The 16,769-nt window shown below is 40.6% G+C and overlaps 2 protein-coding genes and 1 pseudogene across 5 annotated transcripts; 1 reads left to right on the top strand and 2 right to left on the bottom strand.

Annotated features, from left to right (window-relative positions):
* Positions 1–687: 687 nt before the first annotated feature.
* LOC125583365 lies at positions 688–3,642 on the bottom strand (annotated as a pseudogene).
* LOC125583366 lies at positions 3,632–7,315 on the top strand. Of its 4 annotated transcripts, XM_048750201.1 has the most exons (3): positions 3,633–3,673; positions 3,840–4,133; positions 4,271–7,315. In XM_048750201.1, exons 2-3 carry the CDS (start codon positions 3,921–3,923, stop codon positions 4,508–4,510), a joined length of 453 nt encoding a protein of 150 aa, XP_048606158.1. In that variant the 5' UTR covers positions 3,633–3,673; positions 3,840–3,920; the 3' UTR covers positions 4,511–7,315. The 4 variants fall into 3 exon arrangements, with proteins under 4 accessions (XP_048606156.1, XP_048606158.1, XP_048606155.1 ...); XM_048750198.1 differs by lacking the exon at positions 3,633–3,673 and having other exon boundaries at positions 3,685–4,133; XM_048750199.1 differs by lacking the exon at positions 3,840–4,133 and having other exon boundaries at positions 3,632–3,673; positions 5,221–7,315.
* A 38-nt stretch (positions 7,316–7,353) lies between these two features.
* Positions 7,354–15,763, bottom strand: LOC106355583 (regulatory-associated protein of TOR 1). The gene is made up of 23 exons (XM_048750197.1): positions 15,051–15,763; positions 14,584–14,686; positions 14,417–14,499; positions 14,177–14,335; positions 13,971–14,087; positions 13,701–13,858; positions 13,350–13,504; positions 13,106–13,250; positions 12,943–13,021; positions 12,756–12,857; positions 12,471–12,554; positions 12,269–12,379; positions 11,581–11,934; positions 11,326–11,509; positions 10,352–10,918; positions 9,937–10,248; positions 9,724–9,850; positions 9,338–9,462; positions 9,094–9,239; positions 8,890–8,991; positions 8,505–8,590; positions 8,317–8,398; positions 7,354–8,121 (listed from the first exon to the last, which is right to left on the bottom strand). The coding sequence occupies exons 1-23, from the start codon at positions 15,354–15,356 to the stop codon at positions 7,783–7,785; spliced, it is 4,026 nt and encodes a 1,341-aa protein (XP_048606154.1). The 5' UTR covers positions 15,357–15,763; the 3' UTR covers positions 7,354–7,782.
* Between the last annotated feature and the right edge of the window lie 1,006 nt (positions 15,764–16,769).

Below are 16,769 nucleotides of genomic sequence, written 5' to 3'. Positions count from 1 at the left end.
CCAAGAGCTTGGTATCAAGCCCTTAAAGACTTTCTGATCAGCATTGGATTTAAAAATTCACTTGCAGATGCTTCTCTGTTCATTCTACAAACAGGTTCTTCATTCATCTACATCTTAATTTATGTTGATGACATTTTCATCACAGGTTCTCACGTTCAAGAACTTCAGAAAGTCACCACTAAACTTGCTGCTAAATTTTCGCTGAAAGAACTTGGTGAACAGTCTTACTTTCTTGGTATGGAAGCTACAAGAACGGAAAAAGGACTTCATCTCACTCAGACTAAATACATCACGGATCTTCTCAGGAGAGCAAAAATGGCTGATGCAAAACCTGTTGCCACGCCAATGTCTTCATATCAAGTGCTAACCTTGAACTCTGGTGATCTCTTGTCTGATCCATCTGAATACAGAGTCATTGTTGGTAGTCTTCAATACTTAGGTCTCACGAGGCCTGATATTGCATTTCCTGTAAACCGTCTTTCTCAGTTCATGCATCAACCAACATCTACACACTGGGAGGCAGCTAAAAGAGTGCTTCGGTATCTTGCTGGCACTGCTGACAAGGGAATCTTCTTCTCAGCTAACACACCATTCAATCTTCATGCATACTCTGACGCTGACTGGGCTGGAGATCATGATGACTACAACTCGACTGGTGCATACATTGTGTACCTTGGGAGACAACCGATCTCGTGGTCAGCTAAGAAACAGGGTGGTGTGGCCAGATCTTCTACAGAGGCTGAGTATCGTGCTCTAACTGAAGCTGCGGCAGAACTAATGTGGGTTCAATCTGTTATGTCTGAACTAGGAATCAAGTCCACTGACACTCCAGTTCTGTACTGTGATAACATTGGAGCAACATATCTATCAGCAAATCCATTTTTTCATTCAAGAATGAAGCACCTTGCGCTGGACTATCACTTTGTTCGACAACAAGTACAAGCTAAGAAACTTCGAGTAACTCACATAAGCTCTGTGGATCAGCTTGCTGATGCTCTCACCAAACCATTGGCACGCTCACGATTCGAAACACTAACATCCAAGATTGGACTTTGCAAGCGACGTCCATCTTGAGGGGGCATGTTAGTATGGATAAGGCTTATCATTAATATTAGTCTTTATCTTGTAAAGATCTAACTATATAAAGATCTATGATTATCTCTAAGATCTATGTTGATCTATAAGTTAGAGAAGATGTATAAATACTCTACACACAACGTGAATAACATCATCGATTCATAATCTCTCTATAAGCACATGATCAAACCACTCAACTTTTCCCCAAATTTCACAACCACCGTTGCGCCTTTCAAGTGAAATCTCCCCACACCAAATCATCTTCTCATGCGAGAAACGATAATAAAAGACAGGTTTTGGCTCAACAAAACCGCCATCTTTCCTCCATGATCAGCCAATCTAACACTTGATTCACTAGTGAGCTCAGGAAGTCCTACCAAGCCCTCCAACTTTCTCCACCTTCCTATATATCCCTTCGCGTCGTACCATTTGAACTCTCCCCCCCAAGCAGAGTACAAGACGTTGTCTATTTCACAGTAAGCAGATAAATCCATATTACAATCCATCCTTGATCTGGTTCTGACCACTTCCCATCTAACTTTCTTAAGATCGTAAATAACCACCTCTTTGTTACTCGCCACCACGAGGAACTTTCCGTCAATAGATTCGTTGTAGAATCCGTCTTTTAGTCCAATGGTTACAGGATCCCAAGTTTGAGTTTCTGTGTCGAACACGTGTAACGACTTTTTTTTTTTTTTGAAAAAAGGGCTTTTATGTAACGAGTTCTTGCAATCTCTCGAAAAACCTATTACATATATCTTTTCATCAAGGACGCTAGCAGAAAGTGAATAAAGATCATCATGCATGCTTGGAGCCTCGCTCCATGTGTGAGACCGGCAATTTAGTATCGAGACCGGTCCGCTATTAATGTTGTAGATATTAGGACCAACCGACACGAGACCTGTAAAGGACGCACGAGGAGAATTTGGTATTGGGACTTTAGCCAAAACATACCCACTTGATGATGATGACTTGGTTTTGTTGATTAGGGTTTGGTCAGGTTTCCGGCATAGGGTGTACCAGGTAGGACCCAGGTCGGAAAAGAATTGTATGCACACGTAAAGACAACATTCTGTGTGGTCCGCGAGTGAACGGACCTTGTAAAGCTCCGGTGAAGTAAGGAGAGATCGAAAGCTTTTGGAGACGAGGGAGAGAGATGGATAGTACAACGTTGAGATGCGGGCGAAGCAGCTCAATAGAAAATCATCCGGGAGTGACGGATTCGGCGACGGCTCCTTCTTCTTCTTACTAGTTCTCTTTTCCGGGGACGACATTGACGGGATCAAAGAAGAATATAAGCAGCCACTGCGGCTGCGTCAATCTTTCCCGGAAAAGCTTGTTCGTTTCATTGACGCGGGTACATGCGTCTGCGTCTGCGGCCGAACGCAACGTCATGTGTCTGACGCCGTAAAATCCTGAGTCTGCGTCTGTTTTTTGCGTCAACTTAACCTAATTACAATTTTACCCCTAACCTAATTCATTATTTACAGAAATACCTAAAGTCTAATAGCCGCAGACGCAGCCTTTCTCCCCATCGACGCAGCCCTCTTCTCTCGATCTCAGACGCCTCTCAAGCTGTCTCGATCCCGACATCTCAAGCTCTCTCTCTCGAAGCTCTCTCTTCTCCATATCTCTCGATCTCGAACCCAGCTCTCTCTCTCTCGATCTCTCGATCTCGAACCCAGCTCTCTCCCTCTCGATCTCTCGATCTAGAACCCAACTCATCTCATCTCGAAGCTCTCTTCTCCATGGCATCTCATCTCGAAGCTCTCTCTTCTCCATAGCATCTCGAAGCTCTCTTCTCCATAGCATCTCGAGCTCGGCCAAACCCATCTCTTCCTTTTCTCCATGAGGTAATTGTCTCTGTTCTAAAGCATTTTGGTTTCAAGCATCGTTGATTACTCTTTCTTCATTTCAAGAATAAGATTTGCCATTACTTTGATTCTTTGGTTCAACTAGAATGGACCAAACATCGTTGATTAAACGTGTTGTGTGTTTGTTTTTTTCAGCACTTAAGTGTGTTCCGTGTTCAGCCTTGTCTCAAGTTCTCCAAAGCTTCTTCATCTCTCACTCTATCGTAAGGTTCGTCACTCACTCTAGCTATCATCCTCGTATAGAATCTGAAGCTGTGTGTTTGCTTTATATATGGCTCTCTACTTATCTAGTCTCCTTAACGTTTGTGTTCGTACGTTAAGAAAAATATAAATGTGTTGTGTTTGCTTTGTTTTTCTCAGCACATCGATCTCGAGCTCTCCCCAGCTTCGTCTCTCACTCTCAACATCTTCTAAAGCTCTCCAAGCTTCGTCTCTCACTCTCAACATCAGCTGTGTCTGTGTGTCTCAAACTCTCCCAAGCTTCGTCTGACTCTCCGAGCTCTTTCTCTCGATCTCTTCTCCAACGCATCTAGAGCTTAAGGTAATTGTCTCTGGATTACTTGAGTTTTTTTTTTTGATTGGTTGTGAGTTCATATAAACAAGATGATAGCATAGATGATAACTTTATGTTCTCATTGCTTATTCTTTCTGCTTTTTTTTGCAGGTCTCAGGCTCGCAAGCTCAAACCCTCTCTCAGGCTCACTCTCTCGATGGCAAAAGATGTAAGCTCAGACCCTTTCTTGTTTGCATTGTATGGAACTTGAGTTTGTGTATAGAAATATCTTTAGGTGTATTGAACTTGAGTTTGTGTATAGAAATGTCTTTAGGTGTATGGAACTTGAGTTTATGAGTTTATAAATGGAACTTGCTGTATGTGTTTTGCTTTAGACTTGGACACCTGAGGAAACTAGGTATTTTTTCGAACTCTATGCGGAAGAGGGAAGAAAATGAAATAAGGCTGGTATATCAATGAATAAAGTGGGGAAAGCAAACATTATGGAGGCGTTTGAACAGAGGTTTAAGAAGAATTTACCTGATTGGAGGCCCTACAAGAGCAAGTACGACACCAGTAGGAAGAAATACATCAAGATTAAGACGCTGACTCAAAACAGGACAGGGCTTGGGTTTGATGACATGGGAAGGATTGACATGCCAGATGATTGGTGGAGTGAACGCGAAAGGGTCAGTTTCACATTATTCTCTCTTCAGTTTCACATTTTAGTATATAGCATAATGATGATAAGCAGCTTATATTACATTTTTTTTCTCTGTTAATGACATTGCTATCACTAACTTACTCTTTCTTTTTTGCTGTATAGGAGTGTCCAGGGATTAGAAGATTTGTATGCAAAGAGATTAGTAACATGGATATGTTTGAAGCGGAATTTGGTGGTGTAGTAGTAACGGGAGCTGAAGGATGGAGCGCTCAACATGGAGAAGCCAGTTTGAACTCTAGAGTGGGTGAAGATGATGGTGATGATGAAGCTGATTCTCAGCCAGCAGCAGAAACTCAAGCATTGGAGACAGAAACACAGCCACAAGCCCCACGCCAAACTTAGCCATCGACTCAGACTCATTCTGAAAGTTCAAGAGCAAAAAGAAGGCGTAAGGAGAAAGACATGGTTGTAGAAGATTGTGTGAAACGGACTGAAGCTCTTGAGGTGAAGAACAAGATAGCGGAACGGATGTTGGAGCGTCAAGAAGCTTTTAGTATTGAGAATGTGTTGGAGATATTGTATGCTTTGCCAGAAGTGAGAGAGTGGTCTCCACTATATGAAGCAGCAATGGAAATTCTCATAGATAATGAAGGGAAGAGCCTTTGTAACAATGAAGACAGATGAAGCTAAGATTAGGTTTATGGAGCTTAGGACTAAGATAAAACGCGATGATGACTAGTATGGAATCTAGGATTAGTCTTCTTTTGTGATCTTGATGGAACTAGTATGGAGCTTAGGACTAGTCTTCTTTGTGATCTTGCTGGAACTACTATGGAGTTTAGGACTAGTCATCTTGTGTGATCTTGCTGGTTTGATCTTTGTATGAGTCTTTTGTGATCTTGTTGGTTTGATCCTTGTATGAACTCTACCTTTTGTGGCTTTATATATATGGTCTTTTTATGTTTCTTTACTTGCTGTATCCACATATTTATAAATGTGTAAAACAGGTTGGTCTTAGGTTGATTTGTAAATTTATAAATGTCTTGTATTGCTTTAATTGATCTCTACATATTGTTTTGGTGCTGATAATAATCTTATACATTGTTTTGTAGATGCTTGAAAGATGGATATTGCAAGATGAAGATGGAGATTATGATGATGAACTTGGTTTGTTTGATGCGCCTATTACTGAGAGATTGAGTCATAGAACATATCGAGGAGCAGGACGGCGTCATGTTCAACAACTTATGTTTGAAGCGGGATATTGCTGCAAGGTATCAAAGGTCAGTGGATACAGTGCAAAGGAAGCTTGATGATGTCTTGAGTGATATTCTTAAGTTTGCAGTGGATATTAAGACCACAGGAAGGCGAGTTTGGAAGAGTAAGTCCTGTTTTGAGGAATGATGATCGGTATTGGCCTCATTTCAGAGATTGTATCGGAGCACTTGATGGAACGCATGTCCCAGTTCGCCCTCCAAGTCAAAATGCAGAAGCATACAGAGGCAGGAAGCAAGATCCTACAATGAATGTTCTTGCTATATGTAACTTCGATATGAAGTTCATATATGCATATGTCAGTGTACCTGGTAGAGCACATGATACAAAGGTCTTGACTCATTGTGCGAGGAACGAGGCTTCTTTTCCACATCCTCCTCCTGGAAAATATTATCTACTTGACTCCGGATATCCGACCAGGACAGGGTATCTTGGTCCGCATCGTAATATGCGATATCATCTTGGTCAATTTGCTACAGGAGGACCACCAGTTAGTGCACGAGAGTTGTTTAACCGAAAGCATTCAGGTTTGCGATCAGCGATTGAGAGGACATTTGGAGTATGGAAAGCAAAATGGAGGATTTTGGATCGTAAGCATCCAAAGTATGGTCTGGTCAAGTGGATTAAGCTGGTGACAGCGACGATGGCGCTACACAACTTCATACGTGATTCACATCGGGAAGATCATGATTTTGTACAGTGGCAAAGTGGTGATGGTGGAGAAGGAGAAGAAGCTGATAGTGACGGTGATGAAGAAGAAGAAGAAGATGATGATGGTGGTGGTGGTGGACATATTGTATATGAGCCGGCCGGTGATAGAGCGATGGAAGCTTTGCGTGATAACATCACAAATGAATATGTTAGAGGTCGTTTACCGTTTTAAATTTTTTTTTTGCTTATAACTTTGATGATCATTTATATGTGATATTTATTTAAGACTTAATGTTTTTTCTTTTATAATCAACATAATGTATTATTTAGCTTTTGTTTAGTGATAAATATTTTGAAGTATTATTTTTGTTTTAACTTAGCTTATATTTTTATATTCGTATATTTCACCAAAAATTTATATACCAAGTAACCATAATATTTTAATGGATGTAAATATATTTAAATTACATTTTTTTATTTAAAATACAATTTTACAAATGTTTAAAAATAAAATATGAAGAAATAAAAATGGCCGCAGCATCTATCAAACAAATAACCCAAAAATCTGTTTCCAGCGTCTTCTAGACGAACAATATTCTGCGTCGGCGTCGGTGTCGGCGTCTACGAAACGAACAGCAACTATTTTCATTGACTTTGACGCCGACGCCGAAAACTGCGACAACCAAACGAACATGACCTATATCTATTATACTTCTTATCCAAGAAAGAACAAAGATTTATAAAGAGAATAAAACAGACAGGATGTCGGTTTTTGTATTCCCTTCCACTCTTGTTCTCTCCTTTTCGCCAGTTAAAAGTCCTAACGAGATGAAAACCAATGGTTGGTTTGTTTATGAATTTCCATTTTTTTTTTACTTTAGTATCAAAACTTTCCTTTATTTTTACTTTGATATACTGAATTTATTTTGATTTTTACTGTAGTTGAAAAAAAAATCAAAGTACTGTGTTTGCTTGGTTTCAAAGATTTTGATAAACCAAAATGATAATTCAAAATTTTTACATATTGAGCTACCAAAAACTTTTTTTTAAGTGGGTTACCAAAATATCTCTTATTTAGATCATGAATGTGACCAAGAATGAGAGCACCCCATTCCATGGACGGAGTTGCTCTCGTTCCACAATTGATAACAATCTGCTCCATCTACCATATCATGCAGGATAAAGAAAGGAAGATATAGTTGCATTTTGTGGTTAGACCTTTCAATGATCGCTTCAAATAAAATGGACAAATGGCATACACCAAACGTTGATGCAAAGCGTGAAAATGCGAAGTGACTTGCCTATTTCCGAATACCAACTTGATCAAACAAACACACAACTTTCCAATATACTAATCCTTGTCACGAAAGCAAACTTTTTTTCCACAATTACTTTTAACATTTTGAAACAAATTGTGAAACGGAAACGACTTTTAAGATTTTAATAGAAAGGAAAGAAAGCACACACCCAATGAAACATGCTAAATAAAAAAGCAAATTACGAAACAGTGAAACTATTTACAGATACCATTTACTTGAGTTGGCATAGGAAGAGATAGAGAACTTATTTGGCGAAGCCTCCTCCTTCATCAGTTGTTAACTTAGATCTCCTTTCTAAACTTCAACGGAGGCTAACGAATACTATAAACCACTTTACCCCCGACCCGACCCGAACTGGACTTTGTTTTGCTTCTGTTTTTCTTTTTTTATCACAAGACCAATGCAACATTTTGACTTACGGTGTGCGACTCACCTTGCTTGTGAGTTGTCATGGGTGTATACAGAGACGAATGAGTCCGCAGCTCCAGCTGCAAGCAGAACCTGGTACGGATGAAAAGTGAGGCAACTCACTGAGCCAATCTTCTGTGCCATGAAGGATGGGTAGTAGCGGATTATCCCAAGTTGTTCTCCCTGAAGGCTAAACACTTTAATCAGCTGTTTTGCAGATCCGCTCGCGATTATTGGAGCGTGTCTGTGAACAGCTAAGGCCGTGAGGGAGCCCCTGTGTGCATCAATCGTCAGGTATGTGTCCTTTGTTGTTCTGAGGTCAAGGAACTGTATGTCACCGGCCTGTGACGCACTCACCACCTGAAAATAAAAAGAACAGATATTCTAACCCTTCAAAATAGGCGCGGACATGGAAACCAAACCAAGACAAAAATCTTCAACTCAGAGCCGAACCAAGATTTTTATTTTTTAAACCGAACTGTAACAATACTCTATCATAGAGTCTCAAAAAGGGTGTGAAAGCTGAGAGTTCAGAGAAAAGTTTTGGCTTCCAACCTTTGCGAGATCAAGCCCAGGCTGAAAACTGAGTCCAACCACTCTTTCAACTTTCTGATGAGGCCGAGTCGCACAGACAAGCCTTTAATAGGAAAAATTATATCAAATGATGTATTCAGTTATTTTTGTATAATGGAGGAGTTCTTGTGTAAATTTGCAGTTCAGGAATGAACTATAAAGCAACTTACGGTTCAGGTGACCGAATATCATAGAGTCTCAAAGATCCATCAGCGAAACCAGCAGCAAGTTGACCCCCGTGCACTTGAGAAGCCGACTACAAAGACAACATTAAGTAAGCAAAATTCCCACGTTTTATACATATAGACTATCTAGATGTATTGTTAGTTTCTTCCTGCTAATTTTAAGTTTGAACAACCAATGCCATTTGCCAAGAATCAACAAACCCACATAATGTCAGTTTTTAAATAATAATCAAAGATCAGCCAACAAACAATCAACAGGCAACCAATGAACTGTAATTAAATCCGTTTAATCGATCATAACCGACCGGTAGCAAATCATGACACTCTAGAATGTTTCTATGTTATAGATAAGAAGGTCATGTAGACTCACAAGTGCTGTAACTCCGCACTCTGACTCAGAGGGAATAGATCTGAGAAGCTGTTCTTTCTCCAGGTCCCAAAGTGCGACTGTTGACACCTCCCCAGAAGCATACTGTTAAATACCAGAATTCATAAATAACATAAACAGGTTTTCATAACTTCAAGGCTTCAATCAAATGAAACACAGCAAAGCTTGAAAAAAGTAATCACAAACCAGGTAGCCAGACTGTTGTTGCCAGTCCACAACAGCGTTCAAGTCACGTGCACTGGGCTTGTGGCCCTGAACTGAAGAAAACCCCGTAACAAGCTTTTGTTTACCCTTCGTTGCATAGTTTTTCCATATTCGGACCGAGCCATCACCTACCCATATTTCCAGAAGATCGTGTAAACATAAGTACCATTTCTCAGCAGCTATAATCAATCAATTCGCAAACAGTGGCAAGAGTTATGAATATTACATGATGCAACAAGTAGAAAAGAGTCGTCAAGTTCATTGATGAGGCAGAGCTTTGAAATTCCTTTGTCAGGAAAATCATGATTGTCAAAGCCATTGAGAAGAGTTGCTTCCTCATAGTTCCAGACTCTGAGAGGAAAATACAGTAAAGTACTTAGTGGCTTAGATGCATCTCGATAAAATAAACTAAAAAGTCACGAAGAAGATCAAACTTTAAGAACAGTTTTAAAGGGAAGCTTTTCTAAATGATTATGCTAGACAGAGAGATCTAATCAATTAGATCTACCTTCAAAAGCGAACACCTTTTGTTTTGAGGTAACTAGACAGTACTCTGGCTAACAGGTGAACCTGAACGCAAGAAACTGATATAAGATCCAGATTTTAGCTTACCTGATCCGTTCATTTTCATCCGCAGCAACTACAATAGGAGAGAAAGGGTGAAGGAGAGCTGTCTTTGTTCCCGTTTCAAACCTCGTATCCCAGTTGGCAATAGGATTATTGCTGAGCTTGCTAATAGCTGGTCAAGGTAAAAATATTGTAAATAAGTTCAAGTGAGTAGTACAGGTATAGAACAAACCAGAGATAAAAAGACAAACTATTTACAGGAGTGCTGGCATTTTGCAATATGCTCGAGTGCGAATTTTTCTTTCTCTTCTCTTTTGGTAACTATCTCTTGACTAGCATCCGTCCCACCAAGAAGCGGTTTAGAAAAGTGGCCACAGCTCCAGCTGTAGATAGTTGATAATGGGAGCAAACTCTTTTCAGATCCACTGACGCCTAAAGGCGGATCAGCCAATCCTGAGTCTGGTGAACCCAACAGATGAGGTTTGAACTCTAGCGAACAAACCCTCCTCAGTAGATAGTTTGTTCTAGGAGGGCTGACCGGAGGAGTCCTAAAACTTAAGGGCAGATTACCTGTTGTCAACAACAGTGCAAGATCAAATTCACAAACACTCAATAAAGGAAAATTTCCTGAATTAAGCACAACTTTCAGAAATTTCACTCCATGAACAGCTACCTGCATGCATATCAAACCATGAGGATGAACGAGCTAGGCCAGTAAGAGGAGTGTTAGATGTCGTTGCGGCTTCCCCTAGTCGGCCAGTGGGCTTCGAGGGTTTCGCAACAACTTGTTCGATTCCAATGATAGAAAGCACACGCCGCCCGAGACTTGCAATACGTGGAGATGGGTCTCTAGCTAAGGCAAACATAGCTCGAATGCACTGCGAATAAACAGCATTGTCCAATAGTCTTTGGTGATGGCCAGCTCCATTGCTGACAATGTCAAGCATGATTCCAGAATCAGAATGTAACGAAGAATCATCAGATAATGGAGATCCATTCATCAGCCCAGCCGAGCCAAGAGGGCTGCTTGAGATCTTGGCCTCACGAGCCACTGGTTGGCTATCAGTGCTAGCTCTAGTCAGAGGACTCATGTGTAAAGAAACAAGTTTTGCACTCCCAGCATCATGGAGTTTAGCTATTGAAGGGAGCGAAGTAAGCAAAGAACTTGACTGAGGCTTGCAATATGAAGATGCGGCTGACTTTAGGTGCTGTTTGTGGCCGAAGGCAAAACGTGCAAGAGCTGTAGAAACATTAACAAAAGATAAGACTTGGGGATCAAATAGGAAAGAAATAAAAGTAAGCAAGCTCGCTTCAAGATGTACATGCAGAATGAAAAAGACAGACATTGGAAATTGCACAAAATTATATATGAACTCTCTAAGCGAAGAACAATATGGTTTCGAGGTTGTATTGAGTTAGAAACTATCAGGCTCTCTAGCTAACGCAACAAAAAAAATTAGATGCCTATGTAAATTGGAGTTATTCAAATTCAGTAAAAGGTAAATCAATAAATAAAAGGTAGGAGAGACGTATCTAATTTAAAATAATCTCATTAGGTTAGAATATTTTGGCTTTGAAGTTAAATAACTATTTAGGTACCCATAGTCCTAAGATCATGAATGTTCAAGAGTTGCATGCTTTGCGTACCTACAGCAACCTCTGCCCGGACAAGTGGACTCCCATCTGAGACAACATCTAAGAGACTTTTAATGATAGCTTCTTCTGCTCTAATCTTTTCATCATCATCAAATTCATCGTCCACAACACTTTTACTAGAGTCAAACCCAATATCAACTAAGGTACCCAGGGCAAAAACAGCAGCAGCCCTTACCTGCAAGGGATTGTTATGGTCAGCAACTACACTACTAAAAGAAGGATAATATGAAGAAATCTGGGCTTCACCTCAGGTTGGGGCTCGGAAACCAGAGGTGCCAATTTTTGAAAAGCATTTGCCTCCCTGCCCATTATTTGGGCCTCCATAAAATCTTCCCACAACTTTCCAAGACAAAGACAAAGCCATTGTAAAAACAATGGTTCTGGCTGTGGATCACTTGGTATCGATGCTTCAAGGTGCCCCAGACAAACACCAATCAAATTTGCTTCAAGACATGCTTCCTGGCCTCGTCGGTGTCCGTCCACTATGACAGCCAGAACAAAAGCAGCCATAGCTCGTTGTTCTGGAAATGCACCCGAGCTATCTAGAAATCTTATAAAATATGTATGCCCCCCATCCTTCACAAGATCAATTTGACATGACTGAAACAAAGAGAAACCAGTCAATGTTAATAATTCAAAGACTGAGACGAGAAGGCTTAAGCAGCACGAAAGTGCGGTGGCCGGAGATTAATTTGATGTCCATAGATATGATATTAATTATATAATATTCAGAATATATTAGATGGTAGATTTGTGCCATTTAGCATTCATCTCAAAATAACGAGATGGAAAACATAAGAGTTCCATTAAAGTCACTCTCAATAGATGCACAAGAAGATAGCCACCATAGGAACTGGCCCAAATTTGTAAAACAACAAGCAAATGCATGAAAAACCACCATCGTTAGCTCATGGAACGCAAAAGACGAAATTACCTTATCAAGTGCAAGAATTTTTGTCCATATGAAAACAAGGATCTGTCTTAGCTCATTTGTTGTTGTTTGCAGAAGCTTCAGCACATATGGGAATATTCCAACAGACAAAGCCTAGAAGAAAATTCAGTTCACGTGTAAAGACATAACCTAAAGAAACTATGTGTAAGCCAAAGGGAAAGGGAGTTCAAGCTTAAAAGTATACCAGATCCACGGCCCATGAACCCATATCAAGAAATCTTCCAAGAAGTACAAGAGCACGAAACCGATGGCATTGGCTAAGTAACACCTGAAGAAAACCAGAGTCTATAAATACAATATGATAGAAATATGCAAACAGTTCTATGATGGAACCTCCAGAAGGAAGCCAAATAAAATTCCTCAAGTCAAATCCACACAAACCCATTCGAAAATGATAAATAAATATGGTTTTCTCTCCCTCGCAGACGCACAATATACATAGAAATGAATATAGAAATTTAGGTTGCACCTGAAGAACAATAGGCAACTGCTCTGGTGGCTTCTTATGCTCAGATCCATGATCAAGCCACACCTCAAAAGCTGTCAGTTGCTCAGTAAAAAATGGACTTGGCTAGAAAAGGGAAAGAAGCAAGTTTTATCATCAAGATATGCAACATTTTATACAATTAAAAGGAACTAAATAGGACAAGACAAACCTGGAACTCTGCGTTTGGGTCCAAAACAAGTTGGGGAAGGTGAGAAAGGCAGATTTCAGCAGCCATGTCCCATGCATCCCTGAAAAGCATGCAACAACTACCTGAGGGAAATCAAGACACATAACATTTTATCTAACAGAAAAATAAGAATCTTCTTGAATACCACATATGATGTTGATGCGTAGGAGGTAGCATAGGGTGAGATATTGGATTACAATTTGCGGACCGCATTATTCTCTCAGCAAGTAAGAAATTTCGGAAAAGGCTAGCGACCAACAAATCCTGTCTGAATAATCTCTGGAAAAGTTCTGCAGGGTAAAAGTAACATTCATGAAGAACACAGAAATGCAAACAAGTCAGTAAGAGATTTGGCCCTAATACATTATGTGAAAAGTTTGGAGCAATACCATGAGGAAGCACATTCCATGCAATTGTATCCGTCACTGCTGTGAAGATCCAATTTAACTCCCCTAACAATGTCTTACGATCATTTTGGCGGCCAGGAATCCTGTCAATAAGTGATTCATCGATGATTTCTTTTAGAAGAGAACGCCTGCAGAACCTGCAATGGAAAGCTTCTTGTAAGAATTGCAGGTAAACTGAACTACTAGTTCTAGACGGGCATAAATCAAACGCAAAAAAAAAAAAAAACTAACTAAGATTATATAAAGTAGCTTGGTGGAACGACAAGAACGTATTTTAGGAGAACGATGACATCTGAGCACGCAAAAACAATCAGAGGCGAATATAGGATTTACCATTTTAACGCCATTTTAATGGGTGTCGTGAGGCAAGCAGTAAAAACATCAGCTGGAAATTCAACACTTTGAGGAAGTGTCTCATGTACGTCACAAGCAGCAAGTAGAATACAGTCCCTTGTGGATCCAGAGGAACCAGACGAGCCCCAATCATGAAGCTGTCAAAAGGAATAAATGAATTTTATCATTTTATGGAACGCCCGCTGCAGAATCAAGTCTTAAACTTGACAGAAGGATGGGTAACATGAGTGAACTGGTTATTTCCTTTACCTCAGCAAAGGCATTAAGAATCATCCTAGCAGCAGAGCAGTCAAAAACATAGATGGACGGTGTCTTCAACCAGGAATCAAGATCACTGATTGGCAACGGAATGTACTGCGTATAACTCTGCTCAAATACAAGATCAATCATTACGTGGTAACAGACGAAAAGGAAGAAGAACATCGTAGATAACAGAAAAGCTAGCAAGAGCAGACCTTGTTGAATACCCAAATTTCACCATTAGCTGTAGGCTTTGGCACACCATGCCCATTATAATGGAATAGAACTCTCTCCGTCTTTGCATATTTCCGACAAGTCAAGCACAGCTTCCTGACTTCGTCTACCGTCGGATCTAACTGAACCTTATATCGAGCCTGAGAGAGATAACAATATAAAAATGAAAAACGTAAATTGACGAAACAATAACAATAAAATACCGGGAGATAAATAATCACCCTTGGTTGCCATCTCTCATACTGAGTGCTCAAGTTTTGTCCAATAGTCTCGAGAGCTTTTGGCGGGGCCATGGAAAATGGGTCTGCCATCAAATAAAAGAGAAAGAATTGCAGCGACAACGACAAAGTATAGACACACAAAAGAAAGAGTGTAATAGGGGCTCAACCTATCCAAGCCTCGATTCTTGCACAAGGAGATATCTTTATAACATCCGGCGGATCAACAGTAATGTTTAAACACAGAACTAGAGCTACACATCCTGTTTTCATCTGCAAAGACGAAGAATAAAAGTCAGCAAAGAGCATGAGATTTACAAGAATTCACATAGCAAACAGATCCAATAAATGCCTGATTTAGCTAATGCTGGGAAAAATTATATTTTTTTTTTCTAAGGAGACATTGGAAGTGTAGCGAAAACGTGTATCATGGTGCCAATTTTTTTAACTTCTCGTCTCCAAAATAAAAACTTCATCAGTTAACATCACCCAACCTAGTAGGTAAACAAAATAGCAGATTGTATTACAAACATTCTAGAGAATGTAGTTGCCCTATGCTCCTCCTTCATCCTCAACTGCACTACGATCAATCCAAAATCTAGTCTATCAACACAACAAAGTCCAATCACAAACTTACTCGCTCTTTAAGACGCCATTTAGGAGCCAACACAATCCCCTCGGAAGTCCCCAAGAGCGCAGACGCCTCGGACGCGTCGTGCCTAAGCTCGCGGAGGACGATAGTCTGAGGCAAGTACGCCATGCTGGTGGCGGACGCTCTCTCCGCCGTGCCATTTCCGTAGATACTACTCGTAGCGTTGGAATCTTTCATCCGCGAGGAATCACCGTGACTGGAGGAGAGACAGTCCTCGTCGTAGCGGTGACTGGAGGCCAGAGAAACGGAGGATTGCGAGAACCGAGATACCATTAAGTCTCCCAATGCCATCCAAATCGGAGAACACACCAGAGAGAATCAAACACCCCCGCTCGAAATCCCTCAAAATCGAATCGCTCAGCCCTAGAGTTATTGTTACGATTGAGGCGAGAATCGGAGATCGATTAGAATCGAATCAATCAACAAAGCCGCTGAACCAGCGGCGCGAGAGCAGAGGATCCAGGGGGGGGGGGGGGGGGGGGAGGGAAACAAACCAGATGGATGGAGAAGCGGTGGTGGAAACCCTAGGAATCTAGAGGAAGATGTGGAACGATGACGGCGATTGAGACGGAGACGGAGGTGGAGGCGCGTAAACGGTGGTGGTGGTGGCGGCAGAAGAGAGAAAGTGAGGATGCGATTTAGTCAGAGAGAGAGAAGGAACAAAGGGAAAGTCATCAAACACGCATTGCGTTTTTGTTTCCACTTCTCTTTTTTACCCCTCTTGAGATGTGAAAATCTTGTCAGATTAATAACAAAATTATATTCTAATTAATTAATACGAGATCCGAATGTATTAACTACTATGAAACAATTGTAAATTTAATCAGATTCTCTAGTTAAAATCATAAATGCAACCTAAACTGTTATAAATCATAGAGTGTATTGTCATTAACCAAGACAAGAAAAGAAGGCCCATCAACCACGACCAGGCCCAGCCGCGGCAGCGTCTAAGGGAGAAAGAGAGAGTCGGCTAGTCTTGGCCGACTTAGAACTTAGAATGTTTTCTTTTTCTATATTTTAGTAGTTTTCCTATTTCATGTTGGATTATGATATGTACTCTTTTCATTTATCTTTATCTTGTAATCCTTATATAAAGAAACTCTCATAATAAAACACCGAAATATTCAGTCTCTAAACCCTTCTAATTACAACACGTTATCAGCACGATACACTCCCAAAACCCTGAGAAAAGATAAACCCCTAACCCTAACCTAAAATCCGTCACACATAAACCCTAAATCAGGCGCAACTTAAAATCGATCGATCTCTCCAACCCTGAGGAACCAGACGACGATCCACATATCATCTTGAAACTCTTGACGAGACGAATCCATCAGCGCAAATGTTCGTCGATCCGATCTCAGACGCGCCCTCACTCGCAGAAACAAAACGTGGCGCCGTCTTGGTCTTTGGAACCGTAATCCGAACCAACAAGATTTTCTAGTCAAATTCAAATCCTTTGAAAGATAAGTTTATCATACCTTAGTTGTTTGATGATACCTTGTTTAGATTATGGTGTTCATGTCATCTAATACTCCTTGTTTTTTTCATGAGCTATGATGAGTTGGTGCAAAGATCTAATCCCGAAGAACCCGAACTTGTTCTTGCTTCCGTCCTGGCTCGCAAACACCTGATCAGTTAAAGCCCTTAAGCGTTCCTGATCCTAGACATTCGCAGCTTCCTGTTCACAACAGAGCCAGCCCA

The sequence above is a fragment of the Brassica napus genome, chromosome C3 (assembly GCF_020379485.1).
Source record: "Brassica napus cultivar Da-Ae chromosome C3, Da-Ae, whole genome shotgun sequence".
In the NCBI taxonomy this organism is placed as follows: domain Eukaryota; kingdom Viridiplantae; phylum Streptophyta; class Magnoliopsida; order Brassicales; family Brassicaceae; genus Brassica; species Brassica napus.
Note: the sequence above shows the minus strand (reverse complement) of the source record. Positions and strands in the feature narration are given on the sequence as shown.